Source organism: Prionailurus viverrinus, chromosome B3, assembly GCF_022837055.1.
Source record: "Prionailurus viverrinus isolate Anna chromosome B3, UM_Priviv_1.0, whole genome shotgun sequence".
Lineage (NCBI taxonomy): Eukaryota > Metazoa > Chordata > Mammalia > Carnivora > Felidae > Prionailurus > Prionailurus viverrinus.
In genome coordinates, this window is record NC_062566.1 from 67518383 (window position 1) to 67544048 (window position 25666).

The window sequence follows — 25666 nt, forward strand, 5'->3', positions numbered from 1 at the left end:
TCATTTTATGTTAAAAATATCAAACTGCTCTTTAGTAAGTAAAAACCTCAGGGAATTCTAATAATTCTCTGGGAAATGGGCGAAAAGGAGGTATACTAATACAAGATTAATAAAGCATCACTTTTACACAGATAAAACATACTACAGTTAACCCTCCCCACATCCAGAAAACAGATAGAGAAGATGCCCACTGATGGACACAATGCAGTTATAAATAATAAAGTTCCGGACCTGAGTAGAGGGGACGGAGAAGGGTGTTCTGGTACTGACCCGTACATCTCCGCTGCAGATCGTTTCACACCTGCTTTTCCTCGGTTCACTTTTGGCTCTGCAGCCAGATTAATATCTGAAAAAGCAAAAACAAAGACAAAAACTTTAATGACAACTCTGGGTGGGGTAGGGTATATCTTAAACTAGTTTTAAAATGCGTACACAGTATATAAGTCAGCAAAGGACTAACACCGTATCTCATCTTTCCTTAGATAAAAGGGGCTCATGAATTTTTATAAGGCTAAGACTTAGTCTTTCATTCCTTTGTCCTCTGTTCTGTAACAAAGTATTCATTACACATAAAACATTAGGTTTGTCTTTGGTACCTTCTACCCTCAACTGCCACTAAAACTCACTATTCAGAGCATATATTAGGAATGAGTGAGTGACCTCAGAGACATAAAATATACAGCAATTCATGAATATGGAGTATGGTGCCCTCAGATTCTCATTCCCCTTCCAAACAGAATCAGCTGTAAAGATGAATAAAAATTGGTTAAGAAATACTACGCAGGGGCACGTGGAGTTGCTCAACTGGGTAAGTGTCGAACTCTTTACTTTGGCTCTGTGCTGGACGTAGAGCCTGCCTGGGATTCTCTCTACCCCTTCCCAGCTTGCACTCTCTCTCTCTCTCTAAATAAACATTAAAAAAATATATATTATGCAGACTAAACTGCCTAGCAACTGTTACATGATCAAAAAGAAAAGGGAAATAAGGGAACAAAGGAAAAGCCCTACTTTCCATATGCCTCGTCATTTTTAAAACACATATTCCAACATGGCCAGCTGTTTACCGTTACCCACTAACAAAAGAATTAATGATTGCTTTCTTATTCTAATAAGAATACATTTGCCAAAAACCAGCTCTCCAAAACTCAGTTCATCAAATGACCAACTGAAAAACAGAATTTCAGTACACTATCTGCTGAGCACCACTACATTTATGAATAATCTTCAGTTCTTAGTTCACTAAACTCATTTTTAATTTTTAACATTTATTGTTGAGAATGTAGTTTTTAAAAATTTTCTAAAACAAAAACAATAAACTATGTATCATGCTAATTACACAACCTTATAGAAGAATTATTTCAAGTGATGATTTAAACTATAGTACTGTGTCGATATCCAGAATAGGATATATACTAATAAAAAGAAACTAAAAGCTAAAATTGCTTTTAATAATCTTAATTTTGGTAAAAACAACAACAACAAAAAAAACAGAAAACAAAACCTAATAGGCGTAGTTATTTTATAACTGTGGCACAATGCATAAAATTATGTTTTGTTTTCTAAAAACCAAGGTGCTCCTATTCTTCCCGCTGAAACTAGACAGAAGCTATTAAAAATTCAACAATAATAAACACTCTCAGTGTACAGATCATGGTTTCTATGTAAGTGCCATTTAAAGGAGCCAAGGCTCCTAGAAAAAAGGGGCAAATCGAGATTTAGGTCAAGAAATCTATCAGATGACCTGAAATATCTTGTGATGCCAGAAAGTTAAAGATACAATAAAATATTACAAGAGTAAGGTGTCTCAAGGACATACAAACCAATTTGAAGGTGATCCACTGGCCACAGAAGAAATATTTTAAGCTCTAAGGAATGATTTGCAATGCACGAAAATGTATCAATTTAAAATATAAGTTTATGGGTATGCCTGGCTAGCTCAGTTGGTAGAACATGCAACTTTTGTACTTGGGGTTCCAAGTTCTTCAACCCATGCTGGGTGTAGAACAGAGCTTACTTTTTTATTTATCCACTTTGAGAAAACAGAGAAAGAATCCTAAGCAGACTCCACACTGTCAACCCAGAGCCCAATACAGGGCTCAAACTCACGACCATGTGATCATGACCTGAGCAGAAATTAAGGAGTTGGAGGTTTCACAAAGTCATCCAGGCACCCCTTAGAGCTTTTTTTTTTTTTTTTTTAAAAGGCTAGGGGTGCCTGTGTGGGTCAGTGAGTTAAGTGTCCAACGCTGGTTCAGGTCATGATCTCACGGCTCTTGAGTTCAGAGCCTGGAGCCTGGTTCGGATTCTGTGTCTCCCTCTTTCTCTGCCCCTCCCTGCTCCTGTGTTCTCACTCTCTCAAAAAGTAAACGTTAAAAAAAATTAATAAACTAAAAATTAAAAAAGCTAAAATATAAGAGTTTATATTATTAAGCAATGATTATATTTAATGATTGCTAGATATCAGTTTAGAAAAATTATTTTGCAAGCCCTAATGAAATACGCAGGCAATAATCATCAATGGATAATCACCATTAAAGTTAAAAACTGATGGGAAACCTTATCATTGATGTGTCAGGATGTAAACTCAGAACCCACAAATTATCCTTAACATCACTAAAAATGGGACCATATTAGGTCACCTGATGTGGTATAATATAAAACACAGAACACGGTCCATGTAATATTTTCACCAAATAGTATCTGAATTTTATCAAGCCTCTAGAGCTGCAGTCTAAGGAAGTAAGCTGCTAGTCTGAATTCAGATGTGTTTTAAGTATATATTCTCTTATACATCTATTGGACAGCACTGCTCTAGATGTAGCAGTATTACACAAACAGAGGTAGAAAACAACAAATTAAATGACACCACAAAGAATCAATCAGTACACAGTGTGGAACACATTTTCTTCAACAAACTAAATGTCATACATTTTTTAAATTAGAAGGACAGGAAAACTCAGATTTAAAAACATCTAAGAGGGAATTAATCAAACACACATACAGACACATGAACTGGATCTTGATTTGAATTAATCAAGTTATTTAAAAAAAAGTTTGAGGGGCACCTAAATGGCTCAGTCAGTTAAATGTCTGACTTTTATCCCTGCTCAGTTAATGAACTCACAGTTCGTGGGTTTGGTCCCACATCAGGCTTTCTGCTTTCAGCGCACAGCCTGCTTCAGATCCTGTCCCCACCTCTCTCTGCCCTTACCCCTTGCTCTCTCTCAAAAAAATAAGAAGTAAAAAAACAAAAACAAAAACAAAAAACCAACCACAAACCACAAGACAAAAACTTAAAAAAAAAAAAAAAAAAAGTTTGCAACCAGGGACCAGGGATGCTTGGAAAGCTCAGTCAGTTAAGCATCCAACTTTGGCTCAGGTCACTCATCTCATGAGGTTCATGGGTTTGAGTGGGGTTCTGTTGCTGACATGACAGCTCAGAGCCTGGGGCCTGCTTTGAATTGTGTGTCTCCCTCTCTCTCTGCCCTTTTACCCCACTCACACTGTTTCTCTCTCTCAAAATAAACATTAAAAATAGTAACAATAAAAGTTTCAGACTCTAAAGGAAGAAATCTAAACATGGAATGAATTATTTGATGACATTAAGGAATTTCTGGGAGGCTTTATTTTGGTATGTGATAAGGGCAGTGTGGTTTGCATTTTGTTAAAAGTCCCAGTCTGCTGAATATATGCTGGAGTCTTAAAAAGAGACTTGACTCTAACAAAATTTAAGAGAAATAAGGGAAAAAAAGAAACAACAGACGAAAACAAGATTAGTCAAATGTTGGTATCTGGTTGGTAAGACAGGTGAGATGTACATACACACATGCTCATTAAATTCTTCTATTTTCGTATTAGTAAATTTCCATGACCGGTAAAAAATAAACAAGTATCATAAAAAAACCTGACTTCATTTTATGATAGAAAACTGTTTTAGTTCACTTTTGCCACCACACCCCTTTTACAGGTATCAAAGTTTTCCTATACTTTGAGTTTTCCTATAGTTTGAATATAGGACAAGTGGGTATGGAAGTTTCTTATGTATTCTCAATTAAAACTGTTACTTTCATCTTCAATATCAAGGATTACAAGGTTCTCTAACTTCCAATATTTTTCCTTCCCAATCCATTGTGGTTAAGATTTCTAAAACAGCATTTGAAAAGGGTTTACAAGTGAAATACAAATTACACTAAACTTTTATTCTAAAATCAAAGAGCTTTCATGAAATAGCCACTGAAAAACCATAAACATCCAAAATAGTCTAAAAAGCTGTTGAAGCTTTACAATAAATCACGATATAAAGTATTTATTAAATGCTACAATCATTATGAAATGCTCAAGTTTTATCTAGTATTAGAGGGAAAATCACCAACATGAATACACTTAAGGAGGAAAGAACCCACTCCAACCTGGAGAGGAAGGCAGTTAGAAATTAAAATGTTTAAATTGGAATTCAAATTTGCACATTATACAACTGAATACAAAGTCCTGAAAATGCTGAAAACAAAATGAAAACTTAAATAAGCCTCTACAGGAATCATCAGAAAACTAAGTTCTCAATTATGAATTGCTATAAACTTTATAAACCTAAATAATTGTTAAATTGATAACCACAGTATCATCAACAATGCCACCAGCCATTATGTGGCATTCAAAATATATGTGCTTATTCCTTTTTATTCATAAAAAAACCAAAGAGAAATTGACTTCTCTTACTGAACCCTTCAACTTCCCTAATATTATTCACACCCAAGAAAATATAAGCTATATAAAATTACTATGATTCTGACAGCAAATCTTAGCAACTGGTAAGTTGTTAGAAAACTATTCAAGGAGATGAAATTCTGTAAGACTTATGTGCTAAGTCTTAATATGTAATGAAATCTTCTGACGTTTAGAATATAAACTATTATTAAATAGGGCTTAAATCTCATTCTAAAATATCTGAACATACTAGATCAGAGCAGACACTTACTGGGAAAACTAACACCTACGACAAAACCACTTTGTGCTGCTAATGCCGAAATATATTTAATAATAAGTACCTTTTATTAAGTGTAACATGCTAGACTATACTTGAAGCTTCTCATGAATCATCTCAACTAAGACAAATTCCTGATAACACCGAAGTACTATTACCTCAGGTAAGAATAGATAATAAACTCTGAGGCACAGTTTTTAAAAACTAAGAAAATTTAAGGCTCAGCCAAGCTATGCAGACTGCCCAATACACCGTTATGAATCGCCAATGCAGAGCCAAGCACCCGGCTCCACAGCTCAAGAATGACTAAGCTATATATATTGTCTTCACCTCATCCCTCCTGTGAATGGTAGGACACAGTTATTAGGCAGCAACTGTTCCTTATGTAACACGTCATTCCTATTCTCCTGACCTTACTCAAGACTGCCAACTGAAGCTTATCCAAACTCTGCTACACAAAATGGAATAAAATCCTTAGCCAATTATACCTACAACCCTAACATTTTTTGACTGTTAGCTTAATGGAAAAGGGACAGAAAAACAGAAGCTTGAATAGAAAAATCTAGATCTGGGGGCACCTGGGTGCCTCAGATGGTTGAGTCCAAGTCTTGACTACAGCTCATGAGGTCATGACATCAGTTTGTGAGACTGAGCCTTGTGTCAGGCTCCACACTATCAGCATGTAGCCTGCTTGGGTTTCGCTCTACCAGTACCCTACATGCACATGGGTCTGTTTCTCTCTCAAAATAAACATTAAAAAAAAAGAAAAATGACTGGTATGTGAATTATACAATCAATGAAAAAATTAATTCAATCCAGATCTTACCTAAAACCTGGCCAGCAATCATTCTTCCATCCTCTCCTGCCACAGCAGCCCGGGCATTTCTCTCATTAACATACTGAACGAAGGCAAAGCCCTTATGAACAGAGCAACCCACAATTTTGCCATATTTTGAGAAGATTGCCTCCACATCAGATTTCTTGACCACAAGAGTGTTGAGATTCCCGATGAATACACGGGAGTTCATGGAGCGGGGATCTGTCTTGTTGGTAACATTGCTTGCCATGGTCTTTGATGATACGGTTGTTCACAAAGCCGAAAAGCTGGAAGGAAAAAAAAATGCGTTCAGGTGAAAAGGAGATAAAAACAAAATACTCCTCGATGAACCTTTCTACTCCTTATTTTGAACCACTGTGACTAGAGTATCAGTCAACCAAAAGGACTGTCATAGCAGCAAGTTATCTGACTGTTTTAGAGAGGAGAGCTCCTGAATATATGTATTCTTATAAAAATTTAGCTCCCTCTTCCCCAAGTCTATCCCATGAGGGGCTGGGGGGGGGGGGTCCTCTTCAGACTACTAGTAACACAATCACGGACATTATTAATTATAAGTGACCATCTCTGTTCTAAAGTCCTGAAGCAAATTCGAAATCCTTAAGCTTTCTACTACAAACTCAGATTTGTAACCTTACCCCTCATACTAACCTAACCATTCCTTGCCACGTATAAAGAACTCCACCTTCTTGCACAGTGCTATTACTAAAACGAGTCTCAACTATTCCAAAGATATATAAAACTCTGAATTCTGCCCACAAACAACCATTCTTTAGCTAGATAAATGTGGGCAGCTGACACCCTCAAGTATAATTAACCTTATTATACTAAAGCAATATATAGCCCCAACTCATTCACTCTGGAACTATTGCCAGGTACTTCAATTGACTTATAATATGCCAGAGGTATCTCCAATATCAGTACTAGCACTTTACACAATGTACTGACTCTTGACCTACTTTACTTTTTATGTGATAATCTACAAAATACAGTTGGGACATTTACTACTAGATGATGATGATGATAAAACTAGTAAGTAGAACACTGCATGAATCAAAAGGGAACCAAGAAAAATACTTTCCTCAGACTTTTTCAAAACAAAAATTATCTTTATGTATGTTATAAAGGTTCAATCACAATTACATGGAGATTCATGATACTACCATCTTAGGTCTTTTTTTATGTGAGAAAAGTTTTGACATTCTTTAAGCTTTTTTATCTGCTGCCCCTTCCCACTCCAACTACCAAACTGAAGATGAACCCACTTTAGATTTAGAGTAACATTCTTAAGATTAATTTTTCCCCATTCATCCTTTTGAAACTCAAATCAGATATCAGTCTCTTTCCAATCCTCAGGAAAAATCATGACAAACTAGTTCTCATGGATTATGTAAAAATATATTCTATATATGTATGTTAACAAAATAGTACAACATCATTTATACAGACCACTGGTATTTTTTTTTTTTTGGACCACTAATATTCTGACCCTTAAAACACCTAGTCCTTTCAAACAGTACTGATTTGTTTTAATTTTTTTTACATTTATTTATTTTTGATAGAGACAGAGCACCGGTGGGGGAGGGGCAGAGAGAGGAGGAGACACAGAATCGGAAGCAGGCTCCAGGCCTCGAGCTGTCAGCACAGAGCCTGATGCTGGGCTTGAACTCACAAACCATGAGATCATGACCTGAGCCAAAGTCGGACGCTTAACCGACTGAGCCACCCAGGCGCCCCACAAACAGTACTGATTTTAAAGCTGCCAAAACCATTTTTCCCTCCTAGCCATTCTAAAATTCAAGAAATTGTCTTTATTTGATTTTGGTTTCTAAATTATAGCTTTATAAACAGTTCTTAAATTTTAAGACTAAGAAATAAAAATTTATCAAACAGCAGTCACATTTTCAACTCTAAGTGTGAGTGCCAGAAAGCCTTAGAACACCAAAAACAAAAATGAAATGAAAGGCGTAACTGGTTTCAAATGTTACTGCTGGCCATTAAAGTTTCCTATTATTGTAAATGGGGACAACTTAAGCCAGGTTTCTACAAATGTTTTTCATGAGAAACAAACATATATTCTACATGTTATGGTAAATAATAATAAATACAGGAAAAAATCTTCCTGGGTTTAATTAGAAATTACCTGTAAGGGAAAAGAGGATGGTTCTACATGCTATCAGTATACTGAACAAGAGGGTAAACCACCAAACAATGGACATTAATGCCTGCTTCAAATATACTCCTTGGAACCACAAAACAAATGGACTTATAGGACTGTTTTTCCAATTTTCACAAAGATGGTAGGTATATAGCTTGTACCAATCTAGAAATATAGAAATCATTATATATAAAGAATGCCACTGGGCATTACGGATTAATTCTTAAGCAACTCCATTTGGAAAGGCCAGTAAAGAAACATCCAGACACAAATAAGAAGGTGGTAACTTTGGGTGCCATCTCTGAGTTTAAGAATATGATTTTATCTTTTAGGTGATTATATATGGTTTCTAAATTGGCTACAAGAATCACGAATTGTTAACAGAAAAATAATATATTGACCTCAACTTCAAAGGCTTGGCTAAAGTGAATGGTATAGCTTTCAATGCCCATACTCACTGTAAGGATTTAATCAAAATATGAGCAATAGTAAAGACAAATGAACCCACAACGATCCATTAATCCCGGTTCAAGGACAAACACATCTTCCTAAAAAAAAAAAAGGGTTAGTACAAATAAATACATTTTTTCACTGAAAATGTATCTGAGAAGTACGAGCCACCAAGGCTACTTCAGAGGAAAAACAGCAACAGCTACAATTCTTCAGAGTTTACATTCTAGTAATACTACTGTTTAATATTTTACTGAAAGGGCCCCGGGTAGCTCAGTCAGTTAAACATCCAACTTTGGCTTGGGTCAGGATCTCACAGCTCGTGGGTTTGAGCCCCATGTAGGGCTCTAGGATGACAGCTCAGAGCCTGGAGCCTGTTTCAGATTCTGTGTCTGTCTCTCAGATATAAACAAACATTAAAAAAAAAAAATTTATTGAAGAGAGGAACAGATTCCCCCAAATTTTACAAATACAAATTATCTCAGTTCACATTTCACCCTACCTCTAATCCTTAAGGTACCTTAAACCTGAAATCTCTGTTGGGGAGGTAGGGATGGATAGTGACCAATATCCCAAATGCAAAGAAACAAAAACAGATTCTCAAAAGAAAGCACCAACAGCAGAGCATAGTTTTTGATCTTTCTGAATCCCCAGATAAAAACAACTAGATAGTGAGCTTTAGTGTCAAGGTACCCCAATGAAAATGCCAAAATGCAAGGCTGGTAAGGAAGCCAACGGCCCATGCAACAGCCCACGTGGGGGAAATAGACTCAGGAATTGAAGAATCCCCAAATATCCATTTACTGGATAGCCAAGGGAACCAATTTTAAGAAAAGCAGTTGAAACAGTGTGTTTCCTGTTCCAAGTGTGGGTGAGTACAAGGCACTATTGTAAAAATCTCTAGGTACCAGAGCCTCTACAAAACCTCAAAACTAAGAAGCCCTCTATGTGCACCATTCCATTCTCAATCCCTTTCCAACCTCCAAAAGTTAACTATCGCTTTTGTGTGTGTGTGTGTGTGTGTGAAGGCTTCAAGCCCAGCACAGAGCCCTAAGCAGGGCCCGAACTCAAAATCCTCAAATCAAGACCTGAACTGAGATCAAAAGTCAGATGCTCAAAGGACTGAGCTACCCAGGTGTGCCATAATCACTTTCTTTTCAAAATAATTCTATCACGTTGATGTATATCCCTAGTTAGTAGTCTTACCCATTAAAGCGAATTTGATGTGTCTTTTATGGCTTCTTTTAGATATGTTCCCCTTCCATCCCTTTAACTCAAAACAACTTCTTTGAAGAGTACAGGGTATTCAACCTCAAGTTTCCCAGTCTGGATTTCCCATAATTTCATACTCTTAGTGCAATTACACACACACACACACACACACACACACGTCTTTTTTGTGATATTACTGCTTAAATTCTACCATGACTTAAAATTATAGTATCTCAGGTTTATCTCTAACGTATTACTCAGAATTCATGAGAATATTTTCTCAGTTCTTACATGTTACTAACATTTGGCCTATGTGGTCTATACTTGTCAGTTTTGCTGGGTATGAAATTTTATCACTGCATTTTCTTTCCTTAAATATGTTGTTTCATTTACTTCTCAACTGTCACAGGTCATTCCAAGGTGCAACCCTTGTTGGCAGAGTTGTATTTTTATGGACTTTAGTCATTAGAGGTTTTGCTTCCTAATTATTTATCTCGACCTAACAGAAATGGAACAGATGTAAATGAATTTATTTGAGGCTACATTATGGGTCATAAAGGTTTACACTTGAGTAATTTTTCCTCATTGGGCAGATTTCTCCTAGCTTTTTAAAAATAAGTGCTAGGCAAGAAGATATGGGTGGAAGTGCTGCCTCGCTTAAATAATCAGATCCAAATGCTACAGTCTTCAAGACATACATCAGATTTCAGTATAAAAGCAGTTGCAGAACAAGTTAACTTTTGTTTTACCTTACAAATATCTATAGCATGTTATATTCTACATGCATTTTTGTACAGCAGATTTTTAATTTTTAACTCAGCATTCTAATTACCAGCAATTACAGTCTTTAGACTAATCTGCATATCACTTTAGGTGTGCCTGGCTGGTTCAATGGGGTAAAGCATGCAACTCTTGATCCCAGGGTGGAGCCTGAGCCCCTCATTGGGTGTAGAGATTCAACAAAAACAAACAAAAAACTTAAAGAGAAAAATCTGGCAATTACTTTAAATAATGTGGGGAATTATGATTAAATGTTTAGGTCGAAAAGCAACATATATAACTGTATGGTAAAAGGAAGCACATATAAACTATTCACATAAAAGTCACATGCTTACAAAAGATAAAGCAATAATATTTTAAAATGTTGTCCAGTGGGTACTCTGCTTTCTGTTAATGCTTATTATGACCTTCATAGTCTAGTTTCTCAAGCTAGTTTATAAATTCCACAACTTCTCCCATTTTTCTGACAACCAGAAGTTGCTAGCACATTCTAAATGTTCTGTAATTCCTCATAGATGAAATTAGTCTAGTAACATCCTTAAAGTTTTCTCAGAGAGGGGCTCCTGGGTGGCTCAGTCAGTTAGGCATCCCAACTTCAGCTCAGGTCATGATCTCACGGCCTGTGGGTTCGAGCCCCACATGGGGTTCTGTGCTGACAGCTCAGAGCCAGGAGCCTGCTTTGAGTTCTGTCTCTCCTGCCCCACTCATGCCCTGTCTTTCTCTCAAAAATAAACTTAAAAAAAATTTTTTTTAAGTGTTCTCAGAGAAATCATTTTTTTAAAGTTTTATTTTATTTCTAGTTAGTTAGCATATAGTGTTGTATTAGTTTCAGGCGTTATCAGAAAAAAAAATTTTTTTTTAAAGTTTATGTATGTAGGTAGGGAAGTAAGTAATCTCTATACACCATGTGGGGCTTGAACTGACAATCCAAAAATCAAGAGTCGCATGTTCTTCCAACTGAGCCAGCCAGGCGCCCCACAGAACTCATTTCTAAGTCAAATTCATTCTTTCTTAAACATCTAAATAAATAAAAGTTACACAGAATAAAAAAGGTTCTTTCCTAAAATTAGTTTCAAAGAGTAAAAAATGAGGGGCGCCTGGGTGGTTCAGTCGGTTGAGTGTCTGACTTTGGCTCAGGTCACAATCTCACAGTCCGTGAGCTTAAGCCCCACATCGGGCTCTGTGCTGACAGCTCAGAGCCTGGAGCCTGCTTCCCATTCTGTGTCTCCCTCTCTTTCTGCCCCTCCCCCATTCATGCTCTGTCTCTGTCAAAAATGAATAAAAACATTTAAAACAATTTATATAAAAAAAAAGTAAAATGAACAGGGTAGACTTCTGAAATGATTATGTTCCCTGGATACTCTGCATCCTGTGTAATTCACTGCTGAAGATTTAAATAGATCTTGTTTCCAGAAGAGCAGAATTCGAACACAGTAAATACAATGGAAGGAAAGAATGAACGTTTTCCTAAAGGTTATCTGGGTTGTAGCACTCAAAACTAGCACAGATGCACATGCACGCAGGTGTTTGCATACTACATACTTTACATATATATTTTTATCCCAAAGAATCTAAGGCATGTTTTATCTGTAAGTAAATCTAAACTAGGACTACTCAGTTACCTTTATTGCATTACACCAAAGGATCTATGTGTCTGATCATAGGCTTTATGCTGAAGCAATAAAACCAAGAGATTTTAGTGGCAGTGATGGACAAATATTTAAGACTTGTGGATATAGAAATGTTTCTATTCACACTCCTGCCATTCCAATTATATCCTAAAACCAAAAAAAAGGTAAATAAAATCTCTATCTGTTTGGAATGCAAACAAACCTGTCAAATTTTATTTCAACTGTTCATTCTCAGGTTTGCACTATCCCGATTCTTTGCCCTCGAGACCAACCTAACTTGGGACTGCCAATCTAACTAAAAATTTGGGAGATGTTTATAATGACTACTCCATCTCTCAAGTTCACATTAAATGTCAAGTAAATTCTGCTGGGAAGACGGGCAGCAAGGGGAGATGCAGATTACACTGATTATGAAGAGTTTCAAATGGCCCAAAAACATAGGTTATGAAAGTCCTTAATTTTGCTGGGAGCTGGCCCAAAACAAATTTATAACTGGAACCAAGACTTTAGCTCCCTTGCTTTTACGTCTGGGACACCAGAACTGTACCTTTAGTGGAAAAGGACTGGAAAGATAAATGCTTGACAAAACTGTGCCACTCATTCAGACTGTGTTTAGTATCACAGTAGTAATATTTAGGCATATTTACTACAAACAAAAATCCCAGCAGCAGAAAGCTAAGTACACAAGCCATAAGGTTTCTACTTAAGATTTCAGCCAATCCTCACTTTTGAATGTCCCCTCTCTGTAAAGAGAGCTTTCATACTATTTTCTTCTTTTCCCATCTTATATTCTAATAAACTTTTGCCAGCTGCTCAAAAAAAAATTTTCAGCTAAACCTCTACCTGCTTACCCTATACACCTAGACTAATCACGTTGAAACTTGCTCATAGCACATTACCTTTTACTCCAGAAAAAAATAAATCAAAGACAACATCTGTATGGCTTATCAGATGTCAAATCATACTAAGAAAAATAACTTGCCTCAAACTAGAAAATTCAGAACTCTGCCTTAAAATTTTCTTTATTACCCTTTAACTACCCTATACATCCAATTCAAATTAGATACATGACTAATGTTATTTCCCATCTTTCTTTCAATATAAAAAGAAAGTATCACTAGATGGCAGCAATGAGTTGGCATTTTTAAAAATACATGACTAAATCTGGAGTGTAAAGATTTTCTACTTCACACCGCCTTTCACAATTTCTTGACAAAGTTTCTTTTTCTGATACTATAAATTTCTCTGCCCAATTAGAGTGTCATCATCTGCACTAGGTTGTCCTCCTTTAACAATCCTAAGCTCTTATTTTGCCCCTTTATAAATCACTTGTCCCTCTTGGTTCCCTCTTACTCAATCTGGCCCCCTTTCTTTGTTCTCTGCCTGTTATCTTTATTGCATTCAATTATTTCCCTCTGGCCAACAATGAACTGTCCATCTGTCTGCAAAAAGAACAGTATACTTTATTTTTAAGGCATTTTCAGGTCACAAAAAGGGACGCTAGCCATTTTTAGATAAGCTATTCTAACTGCTATGTCTAAGAATTAAACTAAGAATACTCAAGATATTATAAATTATAGGGAGAAATAGATAATTCAATAAATGGTAGCACACAGCCATCTAAAAACAAACTCAGTACACCAAAATAAATTATAAATGGGTCAAAATTTAAATGTAAAAAATTATATATGCAATTGTCAAAACCTCAACACAAAACATGCAACAGTCCCAAAAAGTATGAAGAGAAAATAAAAGGCAGGAAACTCAAATCATTTAAAATCAAATGTTTTAAAGAAAAACATACTGAAATGAAAAATTTTAAAGATACTTCTTAAAACTGTTAGATTGGTAAAGATTACATCAATTTAAGAATTGATTCAGACGACTATTGATGTATGCTAAAATCACTGGGCAAAAGCTTGTTGAGTAGAAACAGGATTTACATGATCTCAAAGTATTACCAAAAAGAATACGATTTTAACAGGAAAAATGTACTTTTACAATGGGAGACATAAATGCCACCACTTAAACCAACTGATCTGACATATGCCTGCTGATGTAACAAACACATCACCTATGCAATATTCTTGGTAAAATACTTGAACCTATACATACGGAAACAATCAATTTCAAGTTTGTAGAGACATTATACAACAATACAAATGATTGAAACTCCTCAAAAATAAATACATACATACAAAATAGGGAAAAGGAAGGACTTTCCTAGATTAAGAAAGCAATGTATGAACCTTGACTGGATAGGGAACATTTTTTGGTGACAACTAGAGAATTTTATTATGGACTGTACACAAGAGAATATTGAATATTATATATTATTTTGATAATTATGTGATGATACATACTATCTTTCTTCTTACAAGGTGAAGCCACGTTCAAGTTCCTAAGTGAAGTATCATGCCTAGAATTTTAAAATTATTCAGTAGCGGGAAAAAAATGCAAATAGAGAACAAACATGGCAATCTAAGAAGCAGCTACCAGAACCAAGCACAAGGCTGGAACACAGATGGTGTATTTTACATGTGTAACATTACCTGTTCCAAAGTTTCTTAAAGCTAGTTTAGGCAAATGGGAAAATGATATATACAAGGTCACACACTTTAACAAGTTCCCAGAAGATAACAAAATTACATTTTTCTTAGATTTACTAATATAACAATGATCATCCAATTGGATGAAGAGAAATGGCATTTCCTCTGCTATAGCTAAGTAAACCAGTACATGTTTCTATAGGTTCCTTTGAAAATACTTTATTATTTAAAAAAAAAATTTTTAATGTTTATTTTTGAAAGACAGAGACAGCATGAGCCAGAGAGGGGCAGAGAGAGAGGGAGACCCAGAATATGAAGCAGGCTCCAGGCCCTGAACTGTCAGCAAAGAGCCCGACGCGGGGCTAGAACTCACAAGCCGCCAGATCATGACCCGATTGAAGTCGAAAGCTCAACTGACTGAGCCGCCCAGGCGCCCCTGAAAATTCTTAATTAAAGTTAAGTGCCAAGCAACGGGTAGGTCTATATACTTGCATTAATTAAGCAACTGACAATGTTAAATTAATTTCAGGTCATCCTATTTGGAACGGAAAATGAGAAACTTTGACGCCTGTAATTTTTATAGATCCCTATAACAAAAAACATTAGATAACCCCCTAATAAAAACATGTTGTAGAAAACTAAGCGAAAAACACAAAATAAATGCTCTAAAACTACATATGGTAACAATTCTACATTGCTAAAAACCTATAAATATATAAAATACATACTATGAAAAAAATATAGAGATGTCCAGGTACACCCATAGCTAAGAGACAGAAAAATGGACGAAGATAGCAAATATTAATAGTGATTATCTTTGCTGATGCTTTAAGTATTTTCTTTACATGTTTCCTTCAAATTTTAATAAACATTTTTATGATTGTTCCTGTCAAAGTATAAATAATGAAATACAACAACAAATTTTAAACTGTAGGTTTTAAAAATATTCCCAGAATCTCTAAGATGAAAAAACTAAATCATGTAGTTCAACAGCCTCACAATTCTTCAGAACATGTTAAAATCCCCTAACATCCTTGCTCACTCACTAATTATCTAGCTTCTTGAACTGCCACCAAAGTCAAGGAATCCACAATTTAAAGATACTCAACTCTAAAACCTAACTGGCTTTTAACTAATTTCTTTAGTTCCTTCTTCCCTTGTCTCTTCATTAGCACTAAAATTTTCTTTTTAACATAAATCATCTTGTTCAAAGTGTTGTCTATCCTCACCATCTGTGAAAATAAGAAGTCCCATGCAACAATTTAATCTGTCAATGTCCCTTTGAACATAGTAGCAGCCCAAATTTGGTTGCTCTTTCAAGAATGGAATATACTCTGGATGCTATCCAGATGCTAGTGCTTCTGCTAATAACTTTTGTATTGTCAACATATGCAGAATTCATAAAGTAAAACCTAATTCTTACTCATTAATATAATGCTAACTTCCTATTTGTATGACTATAGAGTTGGGTCTCTTTACATCTAGTACACGGTTTTACACTTTGAATACCATTTCATCCTCTTTATTTAAAAAAAATTTTTTTAAACGTTTATTTTTGAGACAGAGACAGAGCATGAATGGGGGAGGGTCAGAGAGAGGGAGACACAGAATTCAAAGCAGGCTCCAGGCTCTGAGCTGTCAGCACAGAGCCCAACACGGGGCTCGAACTCATGGACCGCGACATCATGACCTGAGCCGAAGTTGGCCGCTTAACCGACTGAGCCACCCAGGCGTCCCTCATCCTCTTTAGACCTATTTCAATGACCCTTGTTCCAGCCTGAAGTGTCAGATTCGGATTTTAAGTATTAAAATATTAACAGTCACTTACAATTACATATCCTTCCTGATTTGTTCAACATACCCTGAGGAATCTTGCCCAAATCACTTAGAGAAGTTTAATAAGATTAACACAATTTTCCTTTGATAGCACAAGATTTTTTCTATGTCACATTAGTTTTAAAACAATGACAACCAAAAGTCAATCTCAACTGACAAATGCTTCTGCGTATTTTCTGTATTCTGATCAGCCCTATCCTGGTTTAGGTTTGAACAGGACCTGAGTCAGTAACTTTAAAAATTGCAAATTAAAAGTTTAGGTAAACACTGTTTTCAAAAAAAAAATTTTTTTAAACCAAAATGGAAGATACCTATCCCCACAAGTTCAAGCCATGGCCACCATGACCAAATTTCACTTGCAATAGTGACTAACGAAAACTTCCTAAATAGAACATAAAAATACAACACATTCCCACACTAAAATACAAAAATAACGAAAAATAAAAGTTACAAAAAACTGTAATGTCTATTTGTCCACAACTCAAGTTCTTAATAACATACACAAAAATGCATGAAAAGAATACATCCTAATGGTCAAGAGCTCTGAGACTAGGGTCAGACTTGTTTCACTTTCAAGGTCAACCCCTTTGAATAGTGTACACCACCCTTTGGGAAGCCAATTCCTCCAAAAACCAGACATTTCAACAGTAAAATCAGTATCATTGATAGTATTTGTCTCATTGGTGAGGCAGGAGGCATAAACAAAGTACAGAAAACATTGACATGGTGCTTGGCACACAGGAAGTGTTGTTGCTGCAGCTGCTGCTACTACTACATCATTTACTATTATTGGTAAATACCAACAACAACAAAAAAATGGGCCAAGGACACAAACAGGTTATTAGCAAGTACTACTAAAGGTTTAAGGAGATTTTTTTAATTCAACATCACTATAATGAAAACATAAATGAAATCAATTACCATACTTCATTTACCAAATAAGGAAAAATATTTTAAACTTGGAATGGTCATATTTATACATTTTTTCTATGAATTGGTTCCATTATTTTCAGCGGACAATGGGACTTTTTTTTATCAAAAGCCTTAAACCTGTACACATTCTTTGGCTCAATCTCACTTTTGAGAACTCATCTGAAGCAAACAAGGATTTGGACATATTAACAGTGAAAAATTAGAAAATAAGTGCCTGACAATATAGGACTGGCTTAATGAATTTCAGTACATCAATCTGATTAATACAAGCAGCAACAATTATTTAAAAATGACAACATACTGACATTGAGAGATGTTCAAGATGCTAAGGAGCACACATGATATACAGCTGTCCCATGAACAACACAGGAGGCAAGGGGCACCCAGTCCCCACTGTGCAATAAAAAAGCCAAACGGAACTGGACTCCCCAAAAACTGCTGACTGGAAGCCTTACCAATGTTTATTAACACGTATTCTGTGTATGTTATATACTGCATTCTTACAATAAGCAAGAGGGGCACCTAGGTGACTGTTTGTTAAGCTTGATTTTGGCTCAGGTTATGATCTCATGGTTTTGAGATCCACTCCTGCCTTAGATTAAGATTCTCTACCTCCCCCCATCCCCCGTTCACATGCTCCTTAAAAATAATAAGGAAAAGAGTTACTAAAATCCTAAGAAAAGGGGCGCCTGTGTGGCTCAGTCGGTTGAGCATCCGACTTTGGCTCAGGTCATGATTTCACGGCTCGTGAGTTCGAGCCCTGTGTCGGGCTCTGTACTAACAGCTCAGAGCCTGGAGCCTGCTTCCCATTCTGGTCTCCCTCTCTCTCTGCCCCTAATCCACTTGCATTCTGTCTCTTTCTCAAAAATAAATACTAAAAAAAAAATTTTTTTTTAAACCCTAAGAAAAATGCTTACAGTACTGCATTTATATTTTAAAAAACCCACATGTAAGTCGAACCATACAATTCAAATCTGTGTTGTTCAAAGGTCAACTGTAGAACTTATCTAAATTACTAAGTATTAGACATCTCAGGATGTAGTAATATTCTTAATTTTTTAAGTACTTTTTCCTTGATTTTTCTTCAACAACCACATTGCTTTCATAATTCGTCATTCTGCAAAGATAGCTTAATGCAACATTGCAATTCAAGGATTATAATGCACAGCTTGGCCTAGAATAAGCAAATATTTCTATAACCCACCCTCCCCCCACAAACAAGTTGTAATGGTTGAGTGCTTCCCTTCCACAAAGAGCAATTCAAAACTACATAAAATTTTAGGAAATGGGCATCTCTCAACCAAATTTTTCACTGGATATTGTGTTTCACAAATTCAAGGTATCTCATTAGTAGTCCCAACAGAGACAGGTACTTCTCTCCACATTTCAACCTTCATAATCAACTGTTGGCATTATTAAATAGTTACCTGTCAGTTTCAGTCAGTTACATCAGACTTAAGGAAATAAGGGGGTAAGGTAATGCCTGGCTGGCTCAGTGGGTAGAGCATGTGACTTGATCTGAGTTGTGTATTCAAGCCCCATGCTGGGTGCAGAGATTACTTAAAAATAAAAGAAAAAAAAAAAAGCAAACCTCAGCATTTTAGAAGTGTATTGTATTGTTCTTAAGTGTTTTTTCATTTATTTTTGGGAGAGCCAGAGCATGAGTGGGGGAAGGGCAGAGAGGGAGACACAGAATCAAAAGCAGGTTCCAGGCTGAGCTTGTCAGCAGAGCCTGACACAGGGCTTGAACCCACAAGATGTGAAATCATGACCTGAGCCGAAGTCAGATGCTTAACCGACTGAGCCACCCAGGCAATCCCGTTTGTTTTTCCTAAAAAAGGGAAGGCTGCTACTTTCATTTATTTTTGAGAGAAGGGTGCCTGGGTGGCTCAGTCGGTTAAGTGTCTAGCTCTTGGTTTCAGCTCAGGTCATGATCTGGTTCATGGTTTCAAGCTCTGTGCTGACACTGTGAAGCCTGCTTGGGATTCTCTCTGCCCCATCCCCACTTGTTCTGTCTCTCACAAAAATAAACAAAAAATGATCTGAGGGAGAGAGACAGTGAGAGAAAGAGCTCGCGCACAAGAGTGAGGGAGGGGCAGAGAGAGAGAAAGAGAGACAAAGGAGGGGGAGAGAATCTCAAGCGTTCTATGCTGTACAGAGCCTGATGTAAGGCTCCATCCCATGAATCACGAGATCATGACATGAACCAAAATCAAGAGTCCGACCCTTAACCTACTGAACCACCCAGGCACCCCAAAGCCTATCATATTCTTTTTTTTTTTAATATATGAAATTTATTGTCAAACTGGTTTCCATACAACACCCAGTGCTCATCCCAAAAGACGCCCTCTTCAATGCTCATCACCTACCCTCCTCTCCCTCCCACCCCCCATAAACCCTCAGTTTGTTCTCAGTTTTTAAGAGTCTCTTATGCTTTGGCTCTCTCCCACTCTAACCTTTTTTTTTTCCTTCCCCTCCCCCATGGGTTTCTGTTAAGTTTCTCAGGATCCACAAAAGAGTGAAAACATATGGTATCTGTCTTTCTCTGTTATAAACCTAGCATATTCTTAACTAGACTAGCTTCTACATAGCAAAACTCCCCTTCAACAAACATCTACTCATTCTGGGAATTTTTTTTTAAATCTTCTTATTCTTGAGAGAGAGACAGAGTACAAGTGGGAGAGGAACAGAGAGAGGGAGACACAGAATCTGAGCTGTGAGCACAGAGCCCAGTGGGAGCTTGAAGTCACAGTTCAGTTCATGACCTGAGCTGAAGTCGGACGCTTAACCGACTGAGCCACCCTGGTGCCATTCTGGGGATGTTTTAAGCCATTTCAAAAAAAGAGGTTCCCAAATCTACAAGTATCAAACAAGTATTAGGAGTATGTAAAAGAATGCTTTTCACAGGAAAAGAAATAAGAGCGACATTTCATAATTACTTCAGTAAAGTCAATAAACCTTGACCAAACACTAAAACATCAAGGACACATGCAATATATAAAATAATTAAAAAAAAAAAAATACAGGAAGTACTTATTTCTAGTATCACTGAAAACCTATGTGCATAATAGTGACAAAATGGTTAAGGTGCACATGAACTCTTGATCAAGAGAACAGTATCTTTATACTTGAGATTAATGCTTTAAATATTAGGGATCTGTCTTAAATCAGCAATTTCCCTTAAGTGGTTCAGTAAATAACACTCAAAGAAAACGGTAACATGGCAATCTAGGTATATATATAATATATAATATACAATACTGTTTTGTATATCTGAATATTCTCTTTAAACGTGGGGAAAAGGTAAAAATGTTCATAAGTATTATAGTCACAGATCCACATTGATAGGCAAAATTATGTTTTTCAAACATTTCTCTTTTCAGCTATCATTTATCACCAACAAATATTTGATTACTAGCTTCAGTGGTATCCACTACTTATCTACCATTTATCAAATTACCCGTCTGAATTACTTGATTCTTAATCCTATTTGAGTCATTATTTCAATTTTTACATTTATATTGTATTACTGCAAATTCACATACCGTGATCCCCAACTTTCCCCTCAAACACCAAAAAACCCTCTTGCCACAAAGCCCATCAAAATGTCTACATCACAAGTAAGCAATAATAAGGGAATGCAAGTGGTCTAGACCAGTACTCTTCTTTGATGTGCCCATCAGTTGTAGGATAGGGCATAAAATTCTGTATTTCTATGAAACTTCCAGGTTATGATGATGATGATGATGACAATGATGATGATGATGATGTTGCTGCTGGAGCACAGACCATATTCTGAATAGCAAATAGAAAGTGTCAGTGATACTTATTCACAAGATTTCATTTCTTTTTTATCTTGCAATTGAGTTCCAACAAATTATACTTTTCAGTTATAAAATTTATACTATTTTATTTTACTTATTTTTTTTAGAGAGAAACAGAAAGAGCATGTCGGGGCAGGGGGGAAGCAGAGAGAGAAAGGAAGGCTTCATGCTCAATGCGGAGCCCACACGGGACTCAATCCCACAACTCTGGGATCATGACCTGAGCCAAAATCAAGAATTGGATGTTCAACTGACTGAGCCACCCAGGTGTGCCCAAAATATACTTTTTAAAGTCTACCATGGAGACAAGTGTTTGGAAAATCAGTATTTTTCAGTATTTACCAATACTGTGCCTTTTTTTTTTAATGTTACACCCCACCTGGATCTGGGGAACCACTCAGCTGTCAAATCAAATGTATTAGTTTTTATCCAGTAATAGATATACATAATCACAGTCACTTAATGTAACAGACTGTAAATAATCAAATCAATAGAAGTCAGGCTGTCACCAAATGAGTTTGTCAAACTAATAATATTTGTCATAAAATTTTAATTTTTTATAATGAAGTAATTTTTAATAAGGAAATGAATTAAAGTTGCAACATTTTCCATCACTCAGACCTAAGCAGCTAGAACATGGGATTATACCTAAATTTGAGAACTGACAATAAGATGACCATCTTCTGTTACTCTGAACTCAATTTTATCACCTATGAGAAAAACCATGCCAAGATTCACTCAAATTAACAAAAAACTTTTCTCTAATAAAAGAACTTCTCTAAGTCCAGAAAGACCAAGCAAAAAAGTAAATCCTTGATTTACTTCAAAATAATGTGAAGCAGAGGGAGTAGATGCAGGTATAGGTGAAACAAGATTACACAAGGACTGTTAAAACTGGATCAAGTTCATGGAAACTGATTATATCCCTCTTTGTGTAAGTTCAAGAATTTTTCACAAAATTGAAACAGCATCAAATATCCACATACATATATGTAAAAATATAAAGCACTTATAAAATTTTAGTTTTAGGACTGTTCAATTGTGTATAAAAGGGAAAAATGGCAAGAACCTAAGTGCCCCAAATAGTTTTAAGTAAAATATTAAGTATGCAATGTATGCAGCTATTAAAATTCTTAGATTATCTAATTTTATGTTAATATTATATTCACATTAAGAAATTTTTTCTACTTGAATGTTATGTGCTGTATGTATGACATGACTTTCTGAAAAGCCTATGTATGCATATTCCTGGAGAATAACTTTTTAAGAAAATGACAAAGTTCTTCCAAATTTTGTCTACAGCCCCATTCCAGGAAACACACAACCCATGTCCTCAAATTACAACTCAACTCATTCCACCACAGCCAAACCTATTTCTTTAGTTTTTTTTCTAATGTTATTTATTTTTGAGAGAGACAGAATTCAAGTGGGGGAGGGGTAGAGAGAGGGGGAGACAGATTCTGAATGAAGCAGGCTCCAGGCTCTGAGCTGTCAGTGCAGAGACCAGTGCAGGGCTCAAATTCTTGAACCACAGGAGATAAGTGACCTGAGCCCAAGTCACTTAACTGGATGACCCACCCAGTTGCCTCCAGCCAAACCTATCTTAAAACTGCATTTCAATTTAACTACAAAACTGTTTACTAAACCCCTATCATAGGCCTTAGCTATTTAACTTCAGTCACAGAATCTGAAGAATTGAAGCATTTCTACAAAAGGAGTTTTAAGTTTTTAAATTAGAAACGAAATAGTGTTGCTCATTATACTCCTCAGTCTAGGCACACAATAAGTTTCCTTCCAACCCTAAATCCCTCCTTGCCCAGAGGTAATCAATGTTTTTTCACATGTAGCTTTCCAGATATTTCTCTCATACCTTTACGAAGAAGACAAAGTTCTTAATACGTGTGCTGTCAAAAAGTGCTCGAGTATTTAGTGGGGGAAAGCCTGAAGGGCCAAGAGAGGGAAAACACCAGTGAGGAGATGACCTTTGAGTGAAGTGAGGAACCTAATATTAGGAATGTCTCAGGGAAGAACATTCCAAGGAAAGGCTCTGAGACAGGACCATGTAGTGTGTTCAAGACTCAGTAAGGAGGCAACGTGGCTAGAGCATACTGTGTGTATACTATTGGTAAAGAGGAGCACAACAGATCATGTACTTTGTTAAATCACAGTGAATTTTTAACACTGAAAATAAGGAGCTATTAGTTGAGTTTCAAGAAGAAACTCCTTCAGGCAATACATTTTTCAAGCATTACATTTCAGTAGGACCAATGCAGCTACCACAACTGGTGGGAGGGGCAAAAAAAACCTAAACCTATTCCAATTGTGCACCAGACAATGACAGCTTGAAACTGGACCAAGGAACGGCAGTATGGGTCAATTCTTTTATTTTAAAGGAAGCACTGACAGTTATTTCACAAGGCCAAAGATAAGGTATGAGAGAAAACAGATAAGGATGGCTAACCAACATCTGACCTAAATTGACAGAAAAACTGGAGTTTCATTAACAGGCAACACTGGTTTGAGAGGATTGCAAGAGCCCAGGTTTGGACTTTTAAGTTGATACACTTAAAGGGAGTAGTCAGCCAGGCAGTTAAACAGATTGATTGGCAAGTCATTCAAAAGAGGCCGAGGCTGGTGATGGAACCATGGGAATAATTAGCTTATAAACGGTATAGAAAATCATCCGACTGAATGAAATGACCCAGAAACAGAACAAAAACCGGGAAGCTAAGTAAAAAAACGTTTCAAGGAGGAAAGTGGCTCCACTGGTTAAATCATACCAACTGGTCAAGTGTGATGAGGACTGAAAAAGACTGCTGCATTTGGCAACACAACCCTCTAGGATGTGTATTTTTTTAAACCATAAATACAATTATTTATTTGACTAAAACTCACTTTTAAAGTGTATTTACTTCCTCAAAAGAATACTGTCACATGCAAATATTTTATAAGATTATACCACAAAGCTACATCTAAGTAATTCATTACCTTGGACACTTCATTATGCCATTTAACATAAGTTAAAATATGTAACGATATTTAGTTGGACACTGTCTAAAAATGGAGGTCCAACACAATTGGGTGAGGGTACTTTAACCCAATAAAGATTTGTTTTCCATAAATACTTCAATATGTCAAGTAAAGGTCAACCTAGTATGATTAAGAGTTGAAATCTGTAGGCCTAACTGCCTGAGTTAAACCCATGTGTCACCATTTACTAAGTATGTCTAACTGGGCAAATTTTAAAAATTCTGTGCTTCAATATTCTCATCTCCAAAATGTGAATACTTATACAAAGATTACGATGATGATTAAAAAAGTTCACACAAGGGTGCCTGGGTGGCTCAGTTGGTTAGGCATCTCACTCTTGACTTTGGCTCAGGTCGTGACCCCAAGGTCGTGGGATCTAGCCCTGCTCTGTGCTGAGCATGGAGCCTGCTTAAGTTTCTCTCTGCCCCCTCCCCCTCTAAAATAAATTAAGAAAGGTTACAAGAACTTTAACACTGATGAACACAAACATGGTAAAGTGTCCATATTATCGCTTCCAAAAGGAAAAAACTGTGTGTCTACTTCATTTTTCTTTTCAAATAGGGAAGCAATCCTATCATTTCTGAACCAAAGGGGTTGTCAGAGAAGTAACCAGTTAATTCCTACAATCTGATCAACCTGCCATCTTCAAACAACTTACATCTGCTCAGTAATACATGCCCCAAAAAAACTCATTTGAAAAACCTGGGCAAGTAGGATTATGTGCTTTTTTTTAAGAGATTAACCAGATAGTGACCATTCTGATTGGCTACTCTGGTAACTCTTCTAATTTATTGTCCTCTTTGAACTTTGTCCTCATTACTAACATTCCCCATACAATAGCCAGAAGGAAATTCCAAAGAAATAGGATCTCAGCATTCTCAAGTTCCTTCAAAAGACTCCTTTTCTTCCCAAAATAATCTAGATATTAAATGTGGCCCTACAAGGACCTATATACTATGCTTGGTACTTGCCTATCTTTCCAATTATTTCTTGCTCTGTAGCCAAGTTTTTTCTCCCAATAATCTGTGCTTTTAGGTAGGATAATCCACTTCCAGATCTTAATTTCAACACTAATTCCTTTAAGGTCTCTCACTGGCAGCACCCTCCCACCTCCATATTCTAAATTTGGTTCTCTTCCTATCATCTCACTCTGTTCTTTTCCTTCTAGATTATAAAATGCTCAATGATCTATAATAACAAAGAGGGCTAGGGAACAATGTTTTGTTCATCCCTATATGCCCCAGCCTAACAGTGATTTTCAGAATAAGCACTCAAATGTCTACCTCACAAAGCAGTATTTAAATTGCTTTCTCCTACTCTTAACTCTAATCTCCTTTTGTTTACCCAACATCTATCAGCTCCTCTCTAATCCCAATTACACTGCTTTTGAGGAGGCCAGCTCATTATTTTTCTGTGTACTTGAATATCTTATCGCCTACTTCTAATC

At 36.4% G+C, this 25666-nt stretch overlaps 1 protein-coding gene across 11 annotated transcripts in view; it reads right to left on the reverse strand.

The window, feature by feature from the left end:
• HNRNPC (heterogeneous nuclear ribonucleoprotein C) overlaps positions 1-25666 on the reverse strand; it is a 55685-nt gene that overhangs the window by 23006 nt on the left and 7013 nt on the right. For 9 of the 11 annotated variants that reach the window (XM_047861507.1, XM_047861510.1, XM_047861501.1 and 6 more), the window contains 2 exons: positions 5808-6085; positions 232-346 (listed from right to left, as the gene is read on the reverse strand). In XM_047861507.1, the coding sequence (XP_047717463.1) occupies positions 232-346; positions 5808-6048 (356 nt within the window). In that variant the 5' untranslated portion in view covers positions 6049-6085. The remainder of the gene's footprint in view (positions 1-231; positions 347-5807; positions 6086-25666) is intronic. The other 2 variants (XM_047861512.1, XM_047861511.1) reach the window with 1 other exon arrangement.